Source organism: Condylura cristata, unplaced genomic scaffold (genome assembly GCF_000260355.1).
Source record: "Condylura cristata isolate star-nosed mole 26May11 unplaced genomic scaffold, ConCri1.0 scaffold00030, whole genome shotgun sequence".
NCBI lineage: Eukaryota > Metazoa > Chordata > Mammalia > Eulipotyphla > Talpidae > Condylura > Condylura cristata.
The window spans coordinates 20,659,811-20,678,128 of NW_004567131.1; the positions used below are offsets into that span (position 1 = coordinate 20,659,811).

At 36.0% G+C, this 18,318-nt stretch overlaps 2 protein-coding genes across 2 annotated transcripts in view; one reads left to right on the forward strand and one right to left on the reverse strand.

Moving 5' to 3' along the window:
• The window catches only part of HACD1 (3-hydroxyacyl-CoA dehydratase 1), a 30,597-nt gene extending 21,099 nt beyond the window's left edge, over nt 1-9,498 (reverse strand). Inside the window, exons 1-2 of the mRNA XM_004691278.2 lie at nt 9,403-9,498; nt 5,944-6,073 (exon numbers count right to left, since the gene is read on the reverse strand). Of these exons, the coding sequence (XP_004691335.2) occupies nt 5,944-6,073; nt 9,403-9,498 (226 nt within the window). The remainder of the gene's footprint in view (nt 1-5,943; nt 6,074-9,402) is intronic.
• Nucleotides 9,499-9,930: 432 nt separating this feature from the next.
• Nucleotides 9,931-18,318, forward strand: part of STAM (signal transducing adaptor molecule (SH3 domain and ITAM motif) 1) — a 50,510-nt gene continuing 42,122 nt past the window's right edge. The window contains exon 1 of the mRNA XM_004691279.2: nt 9,931-10,134. Coding sequence (XP_004691336.1) covers nt 10,095-10,134 — 40 coding nt within the window. The 5' untranslated portion in view covers nt 9,931-10,094. The remainder of the gene's footprint in view (nt 10,135-18,318) is intronic.

Genomic DNA, 18,318 nt, shown 5'->3' on the forward strand with positions numbered 1-18,318 from the left:
CAGGTAGCCCAATTAAGCTTGAGATATCCTGAGAGCAAAGAAGTTTTGACATAGCATTTTACATGTAACCTTGTTTGACTTATTGAAACAGCTCATTGTTTTCTCTAAGCATTTACTCTTGTTTAGGGTAAAGATTCATACTTAGCCCCAGTTCTTCTCAGAACTCACAATTATAATGTGAGCTCAGGAAAGCCAATCAAATGTTGTTTCTTAGTAAACGTCTGTCACCAAACCCTCCAATCCAAACAGTTCTAGTAGTTGTCCATAAACGGATCAGAATAGCTTTTGGTCCAATCTCCATTCTTTTCATCTTACTAAATTGCTGTTTTCCACGCTTTCTTGTTTGTTGAAATCTCATTTACTCATCAAGGTCACATTTAATGCCAACTCTTTCAAGTGACTTTCCTTGAATACTTCAGTTCAAGTTGGATCCTATTTCCTCCCCAATTCCAATATTTTGTACTGAAAATGTGTCATCCATTTCAGCGATTAATTATATTTTATCTTCTGCTTTTACTTAACACTTTGTTTTGTACATAAGGAATACATGCATATCAGAAATCATAAACTACATTTTTAGAGTTCCTTCTCAAAAGTCAGTTAGTATTTTACAAATTTAGTAGCATTACTGAGATATAATTGATATTCAGTAAAGTGCATGTATATAAAATGTACAATTTGATAAGCTTTGACATGTATCTCTGTGAAACAATTACCACAATCAAGAGTGAACATATTCATCATCCCTAAAAGTTTCACCATTTTTAATTCCTCCCTCCTATCCCGCCTTACTCCCCTTTGTCTTGAGGTTGTCCCCAGGTAATCACTGATGAGCTTGCCATCACTACAGATTAATTTGTTTTTGATAATTTTGTATACATGAAAACATACATTATTAGAATTGGTTTTTTCCTGGATTAGGTTGCTCAGCATAATTATTTTGAGCAGGCTCAGCTTCCTGGGTATGTGACAGGTATGTGTACAAGTCATTTTGTAGAGCCCCACAAGATCCTGTTTTAAAAGCATCCAGCACTTAGGGAGGAAATAAAAATTGTTGTAAAATGAACAATAATGTAAATAGATACATAGCTACAAAAAGAGCATCCAGCACTTGTTTTAATGTTCTGCTGTCAATATTTTGAAATTCTTAATGATTTATAAAAGAGAACCCATATTTACATTTTGTGCTATCCTATAAGTTATATGTTAAAGATTCATTCCTGAATTAGAGATTCATCATATATTAGTCAGTCATTCTATTTTATTACTGAGTAGTGTTCCATTTTATGTATATATACTACAATTTATTTGTTCATATTTAGATGGCCTTTTCCAGTTCAAATAAAGCATGTGTAAACATTTTTGACAAGTCTTTGTACCGAGCTATGCTTCCATTTTTCATAGGTAAATACTTAGGTTTGGAATGACTGGATTCCATACCTAATCATGTAGTATATATACTTCTAACTTCTTTAGAAATTGCTAAAATGTTTCACAAAGTACATTCTCAAAGCCTATGTATAGGAGTTTCAGTTGTTCTACATCCTGGCCAACCCTTGGTTTGAATTTCGATTATTCTGATTGATCTGTTGTGCTATCTCTTGCAGTTTGATGTTCATTTCCATAAGGACTTAAGACTAGTTTTCTGTTGCTGAGTTGCCTTCCATGTGCTTATTTCCTAATTGCACATTTTCTTCCCTTTAGAAACCATTCAAATCATTACCCATTTTCTTAGTGGTCTGATTGTATTATTATGATGTTTTAAGAATAATATCTGAACATAAGTCCTTTATCAGATACACGACTGAAAGATATTTTCTCTTGCCTTATTGGTTGCTTTTCATTCTTTTCAGAGCATCTTTCAAATAGCAGAAAGTCTTAATTTTGATGAAACTTCTGTTTGTCAATATCTTTTCTTTGATAGTTGTGTTCTTGGTGTCCACCCAAGAATCCTTGCCTAACTCAAAGTCATAAAAGTTTTTTTTTTTTTTAAACTTGTGGAAGTTTGATCATTTGAGGGTCTATTTAGGTCTGTGATCCCATTTTGAGCTAATTTTTGTAAACAGTGCTAAGGTATGGACTAAGGTTTGTATTTTTGCTTTTAGAGACCCAAAGGTTACAGTATAATTTGCTGAAAGTGTATCCTTTTTGAACTGATTTTTTTTTGGTAAATTTGTCACAAATCAGCTGTCCATATATATACTGAAGTGTTTCTTACATCTATTCCTGTACTTTGATGTATTTATCTATCTTTATGCCAGTATCATACTATTTTGATAGTCCCAGCTTCACCATAAATTCTGAAATCAGTCAGGGCTAGGGATATTGTTAAATGATGGTTAATGACATTAGTGATATGTGTGTGTGTGTGTGTATTTAGGGTGTAGTGATAAATCAGGACAAAGATTTATTTCAACAGGTTAAATGCAATATCACTAATGTGAAATAGTGTCACCAATTTTTTTCTGTATTTTTTTTTCACATTTTTCTTCTCTGATGTTCATTATTGTCTTTTTTCGTGCCTACTTTGGCTTCCAGTTGCTATTGTTTCTTTATTCTCAAAATGAAATTTAACATCATTAACTTGAGACCTGTCTCCTTTTCTACTATATGTGCTGTACTATAAATATCACCATCTGTTTTAACAGATTATAACACATTTGGGTATATTATATTTTATCATTCCACCCAAAGTATTTTCTAATACCCATTTTATTTTCCCTTCAGGTTATTTAGAAGTGTGTTCATTAGTTTCCAAATATTTGAGAACTTTCAAATAGCCTCCTGTTATTTACTTTTAATTCTATTCCACTGATATCAAAAAACATACTTTTGTCTGACTTTAATCTTAAAACTCAAGATATATAATTTATCTTGATAAATTACTTGAAAAAATACATATGCAGATTTCACTGGATGTAATGTTATATCAATTTTAATTAAGTCAAGTTGGTTGGTAGTATTAATCAAGGCTTCCACAGCCTATTCTGATTCCGCTTGTTCTAGCATCATTAAGACAGAGGAGCTGAAATCTCCAAGTGTATTTATTATTTTTTTGTTGTTGAAGTTCCATTAGTTTTTGTTTAATGACCCTTGACAATCCATTATTACAATCAAAATCATCTAGGCCTGTCATGTTCTTTCATTTGAATACTTTTTCATGATGAAGTGACATTCGTGTCTCTGGTAATATACTCTAAACTGAAACCTACATTGCCTGACAGTAATACAAGAATTTCAGTTTGCTTTTCATTAGTGTTAATATGGTTAATGTCCTTATACCATGAATAATCTGATGTTTAAAGACGGTTTCCTTGTAGATTGTCTGATAATGTTTTATTTCATCTTAGAAGATATATATATTCTTTTTGGGTGACGGGTATTTTTGTATTCCAGCATGCCCCCAGTGTTCTGTAAACTTTAATGACCTTGGCCTCTCTGGATTCCTAGGTCTCAAGGAGACCAACTATCTGTGCCATGCCTGGAAAATCTATCCAGACAGTAAGCTAGGACTATCATAAAGCTCACTTCTTTTTCATCTCATCTTTCAAGGATCACTGTCCTCTGGTGCTGATGTCCAGTATCTTAAGAATTCTTGTTCATATATTTTGTATAGTTTTTCATTTGCTTAAGGCAAGAGGATGAATCCATGTTACACCATCTTAACTAAAATTAAAATCCAAAAACCTATACTCCTTTTTCTCTTGATTTTACTAAGACAACCATTATAATATTGAATAGCAGTGTGAAAACAGTTTTTTTTGGTTTTTAAAGATACTCCTTAGGTTGAAAAAAAAGTCTCTGATTCTTAGTTTGGGAAGGTTAGATTTTTGAGTCAGAGAGGCTTTTTGAGTTCTGTAATTTGATTTTCTGTACTTACTGAGATTTTCATATAGTTTTTCTCTTCTGTTATATTAATATGGTGAACTATGTTGATTTTTAAATACTAAAGTAACTGTATTACTGGGTTTAACTCCTCATAGCCTTGATATATTTTTTTAAAAAATGTACTACTACATTTAAATTTTTATTTTTTTTAAAGGAGTGTAGTACTTATGTTAAAACAGATATTGTTTGAAGTGTTCTCATAATGTTTTGCTTGATACTGGTATCAGGGTAATGTTTTTATAAAATGAATAGGAAAATGTTCCCCCACAATGTATTTTCTAAAAATGTTCTATAAATTTCATATTATTCTTTCCTATATGTTTGTTGAGTTAATGATCCTGAAAAGTTGTGTGGGGTATTTCTGACTAAGAAGTTAGTATATGTCCTGTAAATTTTTCTGTTTCCTCTGGATCCAGTGTGGTCATGTGTATCTTTAATTTACATTTTTTCATTTCATCTATGTTGTCAAATTTATTGACAAAAAATCAAAAACAATATTATAAATGTTCAAATCGAATTCCTGTACTTTTTAAATTAATGTATCTATAATCACATTGGTACTGTTCTAATTGATCTAGTAATTTGTCTTCCCTTTATGTTTTGATCTAGGCAGAATTTTTCAGTCTCACTGATCTTTTTAAGGATTAAAATTTTGGTTCAGTCAATTTTCACTGTTTTATTTCACTTCCTTACTTTATTGTTTTTTTTCTATCTTAATTTTTCTATCTTAAGGTATTTTAGCTTGTCAATGTTAGATTTCTTTTCTAACACTTAATGCTTAATATGTTCATCAAAGTTCACTTTTATTTCATCTCACAAATTTTGATAGTTTTTGCTTTTACCAACTTCCAAGTATTATCTAAGACATAAAGATTATTTAGTATTATATTGTTTAATCTATACGTATTTTGGAATTTTTCCCATATTATTTTGCTATTGATTAGCAGTATCCTTCAGTTATATTTCTAAAATAATTGTCAAGAAAAAAATCTAATGTTATCATTTAAATTACACTGAGTTTTTTTTTTTTTAAGATTTATTTATTTGTGCATACAGAACTGGGGTACAGGCCAGAGGCTCAGGGGTGGCGAGAGGCTTCACCAGAGACAGAGTGGGGAGCAGAACAGGCAGGTACACTGCTGAGGGGAGCAGCAGGCGGGTCAGGAGGGTCTACCACACCATGTGGTCACCTCTGGGGCAGGCTGGAATCAAACTCATGTTGAAGTGGCTTTAGCTTCTTAGTGCTGTGCTTTAACCCGCTGAGCCACCTGGGAGGGCCACACTGAGTTGTTTTTCAAGACCTATTATTTTGTTTATCTTTCCTAAAGTCATGTGTTCACTTAACAAGGTTTACTGTGCAGTGTTGGGGTGGATCTTTATAAATGTCAAGTAGGTCAAGAGTTTGATATTATTTTTGTTCCTTCTATATAATTACTGATTTCCTATTTGAACTGATTTTATCTCAGTGTGTTAAAGAGCCAACAAATATTGTGATATATTATGTATCTATACCTCCTTCAATAAATTTTTACTATTTCTCAGTCTCTGAATTAGGTTGATACACATTTAATCTTGTTTTGTCTTGCTTAATTGATCCCTTTATCAGGACAAACTGCCATTCATTATTCCTGGGAAGTTCCTTTGTCTTTCAGTTTATTTTGTCAGATATTAACATAACCAGGAGTTTTGTTTAGATTGATGCTTTCAATTTATTTTTTCTAATCCATTTACCCTTAACCTATCTTCCTCTTTATTTTCAAGATGTTTTTCATATACATCATAGTTGGGTCTTGCTTAAAAAAATCCATCTCTCCCTTTACATTGGAGTGTTTAGACCTTTTGTATTTAATGTACTTTTTAATATGGTTGGATAAACATATTCCTATACCATCTGTCCAATCTTTTATTTTTGTCCTCTTTTATAGTCTTCCTTTCAATCATTTGAATCTTTGAAAAAGTTCCTTTATTTCTGCTTTTGTCTCTTCATATCCCTTTTGATTTTTTGATCTATTTTTCTCCTACTTTCATCTTTTTATAAATCCTTTGCATACTTACCAAAGTTATAAGACCTTTTAACACTCGGTGTTATTTCAATCATTTCTATAATTTCTGGGTCTGTTTCTATAGACTGTTTACTGGTCATATTTCCTTGCTCCTTCATGTTTTCCAATTCGTAATAAAGATTCTAGTCATCATTATATTTTTGAGTATTTTTTACACAGAGAGTATTCATTTAAAAGCCATACTTTGTTCTGCCCTACCTTAATGCTACTCATCTTGAGCCTTTCAAGATTTTTTTTTTAACTTTTTTTGGAGTTGATTAAACGCTGTTCCCTACCACTAAAAACATTATATTTGGTGGGTATTTACAAATAGCTAGTGCATTCAATTAAGTATCTTCCCTCTGGCTTTCAGAACTCAAATGATAACTGAACTTGTATGATTTCTTGAGCTATTTCAAATCTTGATTTGCAATAACTTTTTCCCTGAAAGTTCTTTACCCACATTTGCAGAGATTTACTTACTCATTTAGTTTCAAGGGAATTCCTCTACAGATTTCTCAATTTCTTTCTCTGCATAACACTCTCCTGGGAGTCTGTAGTTTAAATTTTGTCCTTCGGCCTCCCAAATGTAGGAAGAACTTTAGTTCTTTTTTTGGGTTACAGCTCCCATGTGTCCAGAAAACAGTCTCCAGGTTGACAATCATGCTGACAACCATAGGACATGGTATTGATATGACAGTTTAGTGCTGTTTTCCTGTGTTTGAAACCAGTTATTTCCATACATTTTGTCCTGCATTCTACTTGGTTTGGTGAAAAGACAAGTTTCATTGTAACAAAAGTCACAATGTATTTCTTTGCTACATTTAACAAAAAAAATATGGAATATCTATTGTGTATGGCCTGAAAAACAGATAAATGAGTCACAGGCAAGAGCTATACAAACAAGTAATGTGTTACAATATTGTGCTGGCTTTCAGACATGGCCCCTCATTCTTTAATACTCCTCTTTCAAGATGTGGGTTTTACTTTCTCTTCTTTTGAGTGTAGAAGTTTCAACTGCCTGTCAAATAGAATATGACTGAAATGATACCTTTCTTTTAGTGCAGGCATTAAAAAGCTGGCTGCTTCTTGGAATGTTCAATCCAATAGGCTGGAAGGGACCAAACAGATACGCAGAACACCCCAATAGTTTTATTTTTGGTTGACATCTCCAGTGACTCAGCTATTGCCTGCCATGCAAGTGCAAAAGCCTCATGTATAGAGTGAGCTAACATTTTGAGTCACTCCAGTTTATGTGGTGTGTAAGGGGGATGATTTTAAAGGTCTGTTGGCAAGTTATTTATTCCTAGGGTCTTACATTTTTTTTTCAAGGTGTAATATATTCAGTCCATAACGGTAGGGAAATATAATATTTCTAAGAGGTGATGAGAGTGTGAACTAAAGTAGTATTAATAACCTTCCTAGGATATTATTTTTTTCTAACTTTAAGAAAATAATTTTTTTCCTGGAGTAATTTCATTTGAATGCTGCTGTTCCCTTTTTAAAAAAATATAAGAATTTTCAAAATCAAACCAAAATTTAAAATTAACCACTGATTTTAGTAAACATGACATTGCAGAAACATTTTAATGTGAAATGATAGCCTCCATAGTGTTTAAAAAGTCTGTGGCAATACGAACACTAAAACTACTATAATTTTAATGTTTTTTTTTTAAAGATTTATTTATTTATTCGTACAGAACTGGGGTACAGGCCAGAGGCTCAGGGGCGGTGAGAGGCCTCACCAGAGACAGAGTGGGGAGCAGAACAGGCAGATCGACGAAGTACACTGCTGAGGGGAGCAGCGGGCGGGCCAGGAGAGGTCTGCCTCGCCATGTGGTCTCCTCCGGGGCAGGAGGCAGCGGGAATCGAACTCATGCGGAAGTGGCCTCAGATTCTCAGTGCTGTGCTTTAACCCGCTGCGCCACCAGGGAGGGCCTAATTTTAATGTTTTAAGGGATAATAATGGAAAGCTGATTTCAAAAAATAAACTTATTTCACTTTTTATATTTGGTTTTTATATTAAACATTACAAATTTAAAATTTTTAGCATATTTTTATAATTTATAGCAGAGTAACATGACAATCTTAAATAGCAAAAGTCATTATTCTAGATCAGAATACTTAGATGATGCTCTCAGACTAACTACTATTATTTATTTCCTATGACCAATACTCACACGTTGAAGCTCTTGGCCTGAGCACTTTAATGACCAGTTTATTGCTGGCAATAGAAATACTGTCATATTACTGAAGCACAAACAATACAAATGTACTTTCATAAATATTGGCTAATAAAAAGCATTTGTGAGAGTGTGCTCCAGACACCTCAGGAACATGAGACTGACAAGTTTTTACTTGATTCCGTCATCCTAGGAATCAACAAGTTTTTTTAGAATGTTCCATTTCACCTACCAGTATTGTTTTGGAAAAACTGTGTACTTGTTTTAATGAAGCACAAGTTAGTTTTTAATGTTAAAAACCAGTAGTACTTACATACCACATTTTACATTGTGTTTCCATTTTTATTTTTGTTTGTGAAAGAAATACAGGCTTATCATAGAAATATTTGGGAATAAGGATTTCACTTGTACTAATCCTTTTGATCCTCATAATCCTATGACTCATTATTATTATTCTTTACAGATGAGGAAACTAAGGCACATGGGGCAAATAACTTGTGCAGGCTCTTACTATTGTATATTTTAGTGGCTATCAATGCTCTGCTGTTATAATGTTGTCATGAATATTTTCTTTTGCAGCATCAGAGAATGTCTTTACAATAAATTTAGAAAATGTCTTCAGAATAAAAGCAAAAAGGATTAGCAGGGTCCAAAAAGTATTCACATTGTGAAGTTTTATGACATCTAAGCATTTTCTTTAGAGACTATATTATGACTCGTCCAACAGTATGAGTGAACGATTTTGCCATCATTGATTCTTTTAATCTGTCTGAATGCCAAAAATTTATCTAAATGCTACATTAATTTGCGTTCTCACTTTTAGAAGTGGAACTTCATTTTCAACGGATTTTTGCAAGTATTCTTGGAATACCATGGTAGTAACCATACTGGTGACATGTAGACATTTGTCTACATATTACATTTGGAAGTGCCCGAATTTGAATATAGTTTACAATTTTGATTTACGTATAAGATGCTTTTACTAAGTTGGTTCCAAGTGGGACGCAAGATGCTCCTTTAAATTCTACACTACACAGAAGAGTATTTTTATGCATTAAATTTATAAATAAAATTTGTTAAGTTGTTTGGAACTACTAGCTAATTTCTAGTACAATTCCCCCGCCCCCCTTTTTTTTTGGTCTCATGGTGGGTGGGGGGAGTTGTTATAGACATTCTTGGGTCATGAGGCTTAATTTTCTAATCACCACAACTGCTTAGTGACTGCAGAGTTAGTCACTCGCTAGGTGCCACCGCCCAACTTGATGAGCTCCCCACGGATATCTGCAAACCGGCGTCAGGGACTCTCGGGAAGGTGCCAGCGTCACCTCAGCCTCATCGAGGGAGCAGCGCACGCCGACACTCCCCTCTTCACGGATCAAGTCCATCGGTTCAACTCACAGGACTTCATCCCATCTCGTCACCTCAGACAGCGAACTGAACTCATTGAACATATTACTTAGCTGACCCCAAAAGGAGTCCCCATCCTCCTCTATATTGAATACAAAGTTATGACAACTGGCTCAGACACGACCCCAGTTCTTTCTCCCCATCTGATTCATGCCTGAGGCTTCTAGTTGTCTTGGGTTCGCCCGAAGGACCCCATCTTCCGGAGACTGCTGTCCGAGGCAAAAGCAAAAAACAGCAGTCACTAGGCTGACTCTCCTGTGTGACCAATCAAAAGCGGAGACCTGCGGACGGGGACGCTCTGTTTGGCGCGGCAGGTTTTGGCAGGTTCTGAGCAGGCAGCGCCGAGGGCGCCCAGATTCCCGACAGGCTCCGCGCGGGGGGCTTCATCCGTCCCTCCGCGTTGCCGCCGCCGCTGCCGTGGTTGCTGGGGGTCGGTGAGAGGAGGTGCTGCGGTGGATCCTGTGGAGTCCTAGTCCGTCGCTGTGTTACCTCAGGAGCTTTCCTCCCTGTGTCGCACGTTGATTCTTGTGGTGTCGAGGGGCAGTCCCTGCAGACACCGCGGCACGCAGTGGCGATGCCTCTTTTTGCCACTAATCCCTTTGATCAAGATGTGGGTGAGTGCTTTTGCCGCCCTCGGTCCAGCCTCTGCGACTCGACGAGCCCACTCTGCCCTTTCTGCGCGCATTCTTGGACCCCCGGCTGGGACCAACCTCTCCCGTTTTCCTGAGGCTCCTTGCAGAATTTGGGGGTTGACGGGGGGCTTGGAGCATCCTCTCAGAGAAATGGGACCCAGTGCCTGCGAGACGGGCCTTGACTAGCGCTGTGTTTGGACCGAATTACCTAAAGGGTTGATGTGCAGGCCTGGGAGGAACAGCTGGTGTGGCGTCTGGTGTTGGGCGGAACCGCGGGCTGGGGACCACCTCGGCTAGGGTGGACTTGGAAGCCTTCAGGGGTTTCCCTCGGTAAAATGCTAATCGCTAGCACGAGCAGAATGTTTTCGGTTAGGTTCCTTAGAGGGTGTAAACATTTCTTTTTATTGTAACTCTAATGGGGTGAAGCGTTTCTGGCTAAGGATAGACATGTTGGAAGAGATGAAAAATGGGATAGTTGGCCGAAACTGAACCAGAGGTGAAGACCTGAACCAGTGTCTGGCCTTCTCCGATTAAGTCTCTGTCCTTTTTAAAGTGTTGACAGGTATCTCGAATCTGAAGTTGTCTTGAATTTGAAGTGCCGTTTTTCTTTTCTGACTCATTGCTTTTAAGTACTGATGAAAGCAATCGAACAGGTTAGTTTTTTGTTGTGTATTTGCCAGAGAGGTTTCTGAGGGTAATAATTACAGGAGTTTTGAGTTCCTAGGAAGATTGGGGCGATTTGAATGCAGTTAGAACTATCCCAATACACATTGAAACTACCATGTAGCAGTTCTTTAAGACAAAATTTACTAATTTACTGAAACTGTGTTAAGGCACTAGGGCAACTTTGTGGAACCACTTTAGATGTCCTTGCGTATTTTTTGGTAAAGGGTGAATATTGAATTTTGATTTTCTGACTTCTTACGGCACATCATCAAAGCTTAGAATAGGAAAGGGTTCAGTTTGATATCTCGATGGCTTCTTAGCTCAGAGTGAAATTATGGGTAAGTTTCTTACACTCCTTTGAGTCCTAGTCTCCAATTCCTTTAAAGAAGGAAAAAATACATTGTTTGGAATTAAATAAAATACACATAGAAGACCAGTGCTTTAGTATAATCGTACCTACTAAAGAATACTAAGTAATAATTTTTGTTGTTTTCCAATTTACGTGAATATATTGAATCTTAGGAAGTGATGGTACATTAGAGTTCTCCATTAATACTTAGTAATTAATTGGAAAATTGCATTTAATTTAATAAGCATTTAGCATACAATATACAGGACACTGCTCTGAGGCTTAAAAGAGGAGAGTGAGGAACAAGTCATGGTTGCTGCTGCCAAACAGTATTAACACATTAATTTCTAGGGCAAATACTTAAAATAAAATGACATTTTTCAAAAAGATTTATTTATTTATGCATACAAAACTGGGGTACAGGCCAGAGGTGCAGGGGTGGTGAGCGGCTTCATCAGAGACAGCTGGGAGCAGAACAGGCAGATGGACAAAGTATACTGCGCAGGGGAGCAAAGAGCTGATCGGGAGAGGTCTGCTTCGCCTTGTGCATCTCCTCTGGGGTGGGGCTTGAACTCACACCCATTGCCCCACCAGGAATTGACTTCTTAATATCTTTATAATCTGTTTCTAGCACCTTTGTCTTATTTTTGTGACCATATATGTGATCTAGCTAGCCAATCACACACACATATCCTATTGACAATTTGAGTAAACATTTCCATTGCATTCAGGTAAATTTCTTAATGTTAAGTCCTTTCTCAGTACTTGAAACCACTCAGTTTCAAGCACAGACTCCTTGCCCTTATGCTTTTTTTTCTATTTTTTTTTTAACCTTTCCACATGTTTTCATGCTTGAAAGGTAATTCAAGATTGAACTCATTATAGTTGAATCATTTCCAGAGTTTATCAGTAGTAATGCTGCTGATTGTTTGGACCATATGAATGTCTTTATCTGGAGTTTAATCTGTTTACATTGTGGGATGTTTAATAGCTCCCTGGCCTCTATTCATTGGATGTCAGTGGCACATCCACTCCACTTCCCAGCTCCCAGAAATAATCTCAAAAGTTTCCAAACATTGCTAAATACCTTACTTGGAGAACCTTTCTCTATCATACTTGCCACTGCTTTCCAAACTCCTGTAAAACTTTTTTTAAACCAAGTTAGTATTAAAAATAATATAGTTATATTCTATAATATGGTCCTTAATTATTTTATTTGTTGCTACATAATAGGTGCTTTATAAATGTTGCTTAAAAGTTATGTTTGGTACTTGGGTCAATTCTTTACTTATGATCCAGTTATCAAAATACATGAAAGGTCATCTAAGAAGACCTGTAAGAGACTCCCACTAAATAATCCTCCGACAGAGTCCAGTAATTCCCCTGGTAAATTTTTTTTATTAGTATTAGACACAAGATACAGTATGTATTCCTTCTCACTTTGTCCATGAGTTTGTCTGATTGTAAAGTATTTCACTAATTTATTTGGTATAATTCATCACTTAACATTTGTATGCTTCTGTACTTTTTCCAAAATTGTTTTCAGCTTTATATTTATACAGAAACTGTGAATCAGAAATTAACAATTTATGCAGTATCAGATTTCATTTAATGAGGCAAAACATCTGTGCTATCTTTTCGGTTTAACACCTAAACATGTTATTAGAATGTGAAGTCCATGAAGAAAGGGATTTTCATTTGACTTGTTCCCTTTTATAGCCCCATCATAGAGACCGTTCTCTAATAGAACTAATAAGCATTCAGTAAACATATTTTGAATAGATGAAACTCATTTTGGATGTATTTTTTCTCACCAAGGTCAACTCTTGAACTATAAAGATAACTTATTCTATCAAGTGTCATTTCAGATTCCCTAGTGACTTCCATTCTTGTTCCCTGTAAAAGTCAAATCTTAATCCATTTCTTTGTTTTCTTAGCATTCCTTTTTGAATGCTAAGAACCCATATTTTTTCTCATTTTTTTAAGTTTGTGATTGAGCTTTTGTTTTAGAAATTTATACCTCTTTGTCATGGGATATAGAAATAATTTCTTAGTTTCTTTCCCCAAACATACTCATTCACTCATCCTTTCCTTTTTTTTTTTTTTTAAAGATTTATTTGTGCATACAGAACTGGGGTACAGGCCAGAGGCTCAGGGGCGGCGAGAGGCTTCACCAGAGACAGAGTGGGGAACAGAACAGGCAGATGGACGAAGTACACTGCTGGGGGAGCAGCGGGCAGGTCAGGAGAGCTCTGCCATGCCCTGTGGTCACCTCCGGGGCAGGCGGGAATGGAACTCTTGCGGAAGCAGCTTTAAATTCTCAGTGCTGTGCCTTAACCCGCTGTGCCACCAGGGAGTGCCATACTCATCCTTTCTTAATTTAGTAAATGGCACTATAAATATTTACTATCCCTAATCTCTAAGTGTCTAGGAGTCACGTCGATTCTTCTTCCTTCATACACTACCTCCATTCTGTTTTTTTTTTTTCTTTCTTAGTGCCATTTTCATTTTATTTGCAAGATCATTGGGTCTATCTTGAAAATATGTACAAAATTTCATTAGTAATTATTTTATTCCAGTCATTTTGTCTCTTCCGTAGGCTATGCCAAGAGACTTCTAGTATGCTTGATCTGATTGCTCCCTACAGTTAGTTCTCTTCTACAAAGGTCAGTGATCTTTGCAAAACCTTAGATAATGCTACTTACCTGCTACAAACCCTTCATAACTCCCCATCCCATTAAAAGGGAAGAGAAAATATCTTAAAGTGACCCACAGTCTAATGCCTTGTATCTGAAATGATGATGATCTTTAGATAGGCTCACTCAAATCTTCTTGAATCTGAACACTCTGAGCTCATTCCTCCCCTTTTATCTGTAGTGTACCGTTTTCTTTGACTGAGGTAGTCTTCAGTTAGTTGAATGTCTTAATGTCTATCTATCACATCATTCAGCACTGTTCAAGTGAGTTTCAAAGAGATGCTTTGCCTAATTTCACCTTTTGTTGTCTTGTTCCATTTTATTTTTCTTTATAGTACTCTACCTCACTTTGATTGATTGATTGATTAACTCCTGTGTGTAATATAGATTCCCCAAGGATGAGAACTTTTTATTTCTATCCCTAGAACCTTAGGGACAGCACCTGATCTACAAGCTTTTTAAATAAGTGTAAGTAAACTTGGTTATTGTATTTTTAAGTAAGATGAGATAAATTTTAAGATTTAAGTGTGTTCTTTAAAAAAATGAACTACACTTTTAATAAAAGGCTGCTTGGCTTTCAGTCAGTAAGAATGATGCATTAATTATTCAAGTGCACTACCAGATCAAAGTAAATACCTTACTTTCCTTTTCTAAAATGAAGTAAATATTAGATTGGAAGATATTGTTCAGTATGACTCACTCAGTCTTGGTCTTCAGAGGGATCGTGTGTCTCTGTGGTAGAATTATGGGGCTCCTCATTTAGAGTAATTTTATTTGGATTTGTTTTACATACTAGGTTTCTTTTAAGACTTCTTCTTTGTAAAAGAGGGCTTAATCATAAAGCATTTAACTGGTCTTTATCAACATTTCCTCATGGAAGGAGGCTCTAAATTGTCAGAATTTCCTAAGTGACAGGAGCATTCTTTGTGGTAGGTCCTTAGAGATAGTACTTTAGTTTACGCTAGCAAGATGATTAAACCTGGAGACTGGCCACTCGTACTTACAGAACTAACCCTGTGATTAAATGGTTGGACTTTTGGGTCATATATCAGCCAAACCTCAAGGGAGGGAGAAGGGGCCTGGAGATTGTGTTCCAGGAAGTAGTCAATCCTTTCGTCAGTCAGGTCTTTACAAGGAACTCCCAGTATCAGCTCTGGACCTAGAAGCTTGGTTGAAGTCTTAAGAACACAAAAGTTTTATGTTTGTGACCTCCCAGATCCAGCACTGTGCTTTTGTCCTTTGACTGACTCAGATTTGTTTCTTTTATAATAAATCTGTAAACCTAAGTGTCTCCCTAAGTTCTATGAGTTGTTATAAGGAATTACTGAACCTGAGGGAGTAGTGGGAATTTTTAGGTAGCTCTTTAGAAGTACATGTGGCCTAGGAACTCTTGAGCTTGTTGCTAGTACCTGAAGTGAGATAGACTTAGGGATTGCTGTGCCTTCAAACCATGAAGTCTGTGTTAACTCTCTGAAGGGTTTCTGCATTGAAAAGTGAAATTCAGAAACCATTGACGTAGATGCTACTAGAGATTTGTGTTCTGTGACTTTTACAGATTTATAATATAGTTATATAATTAGAGTTAATATGTATTGAGCTGAGAAAATGGCTATTGAAAGAGTCATCCAAAGTGGGATTGTGATTCTCTTACAACATAGTAAGAAAATTTGAATAATGACAAGTAAATTTGACCCAGTTATTCTTGGCATACCCAACAACTAGAACAAAATTAAATAGCATTTCAACATTTGCTTTCTCAGTAACTCATGTAGTTCCTAGAGTAGTGTTAGTTTCTCATTATGTTTTCTTCTTTTCCCTCTTCCAAATAATTTTTATGTATTGACAGTAGATTTATTTATTTCTAAAAGCCCAGTAATCATATTATTTTCTTGTTCTTTTTGGCTCTCTTGAATTCATACCAACATTTCATTGATAATTTAGGTTTTAGAGTAGCTCCAACCTTTCACAAAGTGGTTTATATTTCAGCCATCCTAGATTCTTCATTATATATCTCCTGTTCTCATAACTTTCCCTACTGTATTCACTTCAATGGAAACAAAATAACTCATTATTATTTCTTCTGTCTCAGTTTCTAGGTATACCAAGAAACCTTTCCTGAGACGCTTTTCTTTCCTCCTAGTTCTAGTTCTTTTCCTTTTTTCCACCTTGTTTTCGGCTTTTCTGTGACACTTTTACTATTTTATATTTAGGTTTCTGTCTGCTTGTTTCATTTCCTTTTTTAGAATATAAATTACTTCAGATCAGGATTGTCATAGCCTAGATATTTATTCTATTTTGTTGAATATAGGCCCATGTTTTATACTTCCCTATAAATAAGTCCCCTTTGCAAGATCTCAGGTATTTTGGATATCTGTATTCTAATAAGCAATTCATTTGTTTGAATAACCTGCTTTTGTTACCTTTCATTTTAGAAGATGGAGGTTAACTAGTAACAAGTACCCTACCTACCACTGTTCATATTTATCACCCACTACTGCCTTAGTCAGCTTCTTTAATATTAGTCATGACAGATTAGTAGGTATTGTTGAATCCTGTGGGCATGCTCTGTGGACCAAGGATTAAGCTCGCAAAGAATATAGACGATTGCTTTCTCTTTTATGGCTTTAACGTGATTGTGGCCTATCTCTGGCACTCGGTAGTAGATCAAAACAGGGAAATGTGTGTCCTCTGTTGAAACAGGCGACAACAGGGCATTCATTGAGTGGAGGAACAGAGCACAAATTACATTATCTCACCAAGACCAACCATTATATATGAGAATCTTGGTAAGGGTGAGACCTCCTTCTCCTCAGACATTTCAGATGTAAAAAACTGAGAATGTAAATGAGGATCTTGGTGATCTTTTAAATTATGTTATTTATTTTTAAAACGTTCTTTGAGTTACATAGCTCTAGTCAAGGCAGCTTACCATATACTTATGTATAGTTTTTGTTTCTGAAGATAATTTCTTCTCAAAGATTTGTTTCCCTAACATAGCGTCTTGTTCTAAGTTTCTTTATTTCTTTTTTTCCTATGTTTACCTTTTATTTTCCATGTTAGATTTTCTCAGATAGCTGGTAATCTTTGGTTGCCTGCCTATGGTTAATACTAAAGAAGTAGAAAGCACTTTGGGAACTCTGGCTTTGTGGTTAACCCTTTTTGATTTTAAGCTTTATAACTGGCTGACCTGGTATGACATTTCCTATGGAATCGCTCTCCCTCCTTTCAAAGTACTGTCTTTAAGTTTTACTTCTTGAGCTGACATGGATTAATCAAGCAGTCTTTTATAATTTGTTCCCTGGTATGGTATGAATGAAGGTGAGTAGAATAGAATAATTTCTGTACAGGCAGATATTGGTGAGAAGGATCCCATAATCACTTCCTATTTCTGGGATTCACAAGATTATTGCCATATGGCTAATCATTTATTACAGTGAAAGGCCTGAAAGTGCAGCAAAGTGAAAAGGCAGATGGGGTGAAGTTTGGGGAAACCAGGCTCAAGTTTCCCAGGGTCCTTTGTCAGTGGAGTCACACAGGATATTGTTTAGCAATTCATTGTGACAACGTGTGAAATGTTGCCAACTGAGAGATGTTATTGGGAGGCACACTCTGCTTGGCAAGCTTCCAGACTCCCAAAAGGAGAGCAGTTGTTCAATATGAGTTATATTGTTTATAGAACCAGTTTAGGCATAGTTAACTCTCCTTAGTTTGAGAATGGTGAGAAACTCACTTGAAGTACAAGTTTCCATACACTCGGAAGTATTTTAAAACATTTAGGGACTACCAGCATGTTAACTGCTGACAGCAGATAGCAACATTCATGCAGCTGCTTAATTCCTTTATGATGTATTTAATTGCCATTTGTAAATCTTTATTTGGTGAGGTATCTGCTCAGGGCTTCTGTGCATTTTAAAGTTGGGTTGTTTCTTTTCTTCTATTTGAGTTTTAAGAGCTCTTTAGATATTTTGGTGAATATTCCTTTATCAGATATGTATTTTGCAAATACTTTTTTCTGGCTTTTTGCTTATTTTCTCTTTTCTTGACATCATCTTTCAGACAGAAATTTTTGATTTTAATGATGTCCAGATTGTCATTTATTTCCTTCATGGATCATGTAGTTGGTATTTTATATTAAAGTCCTCACCTCCTCCACCATGTCACAGGTCAGCTAGATTTTATACCATATTATCTTTCTTTTTTATTGGCATTATCCAAAATATTGTTGTATTCTGACATGGGGGGAAAGCCAACGTATCAATTAAAAGAATCATATTAGGGCCCTCCCTGGTGGCGCAGTGGGTTAAAGCACAGCACTAAGAAGCTAAAGCCACTTCCGCATGAGTTCGATTCCCGCCTCCCCCGCCCCCAGGAGATCCACATGGTGCCAGATCTCTCCTGACCCGCCCGCTGCTCCCCGCAGCAGTGTACTTCGTCCATCTGCCTGTTCTGCTCCCC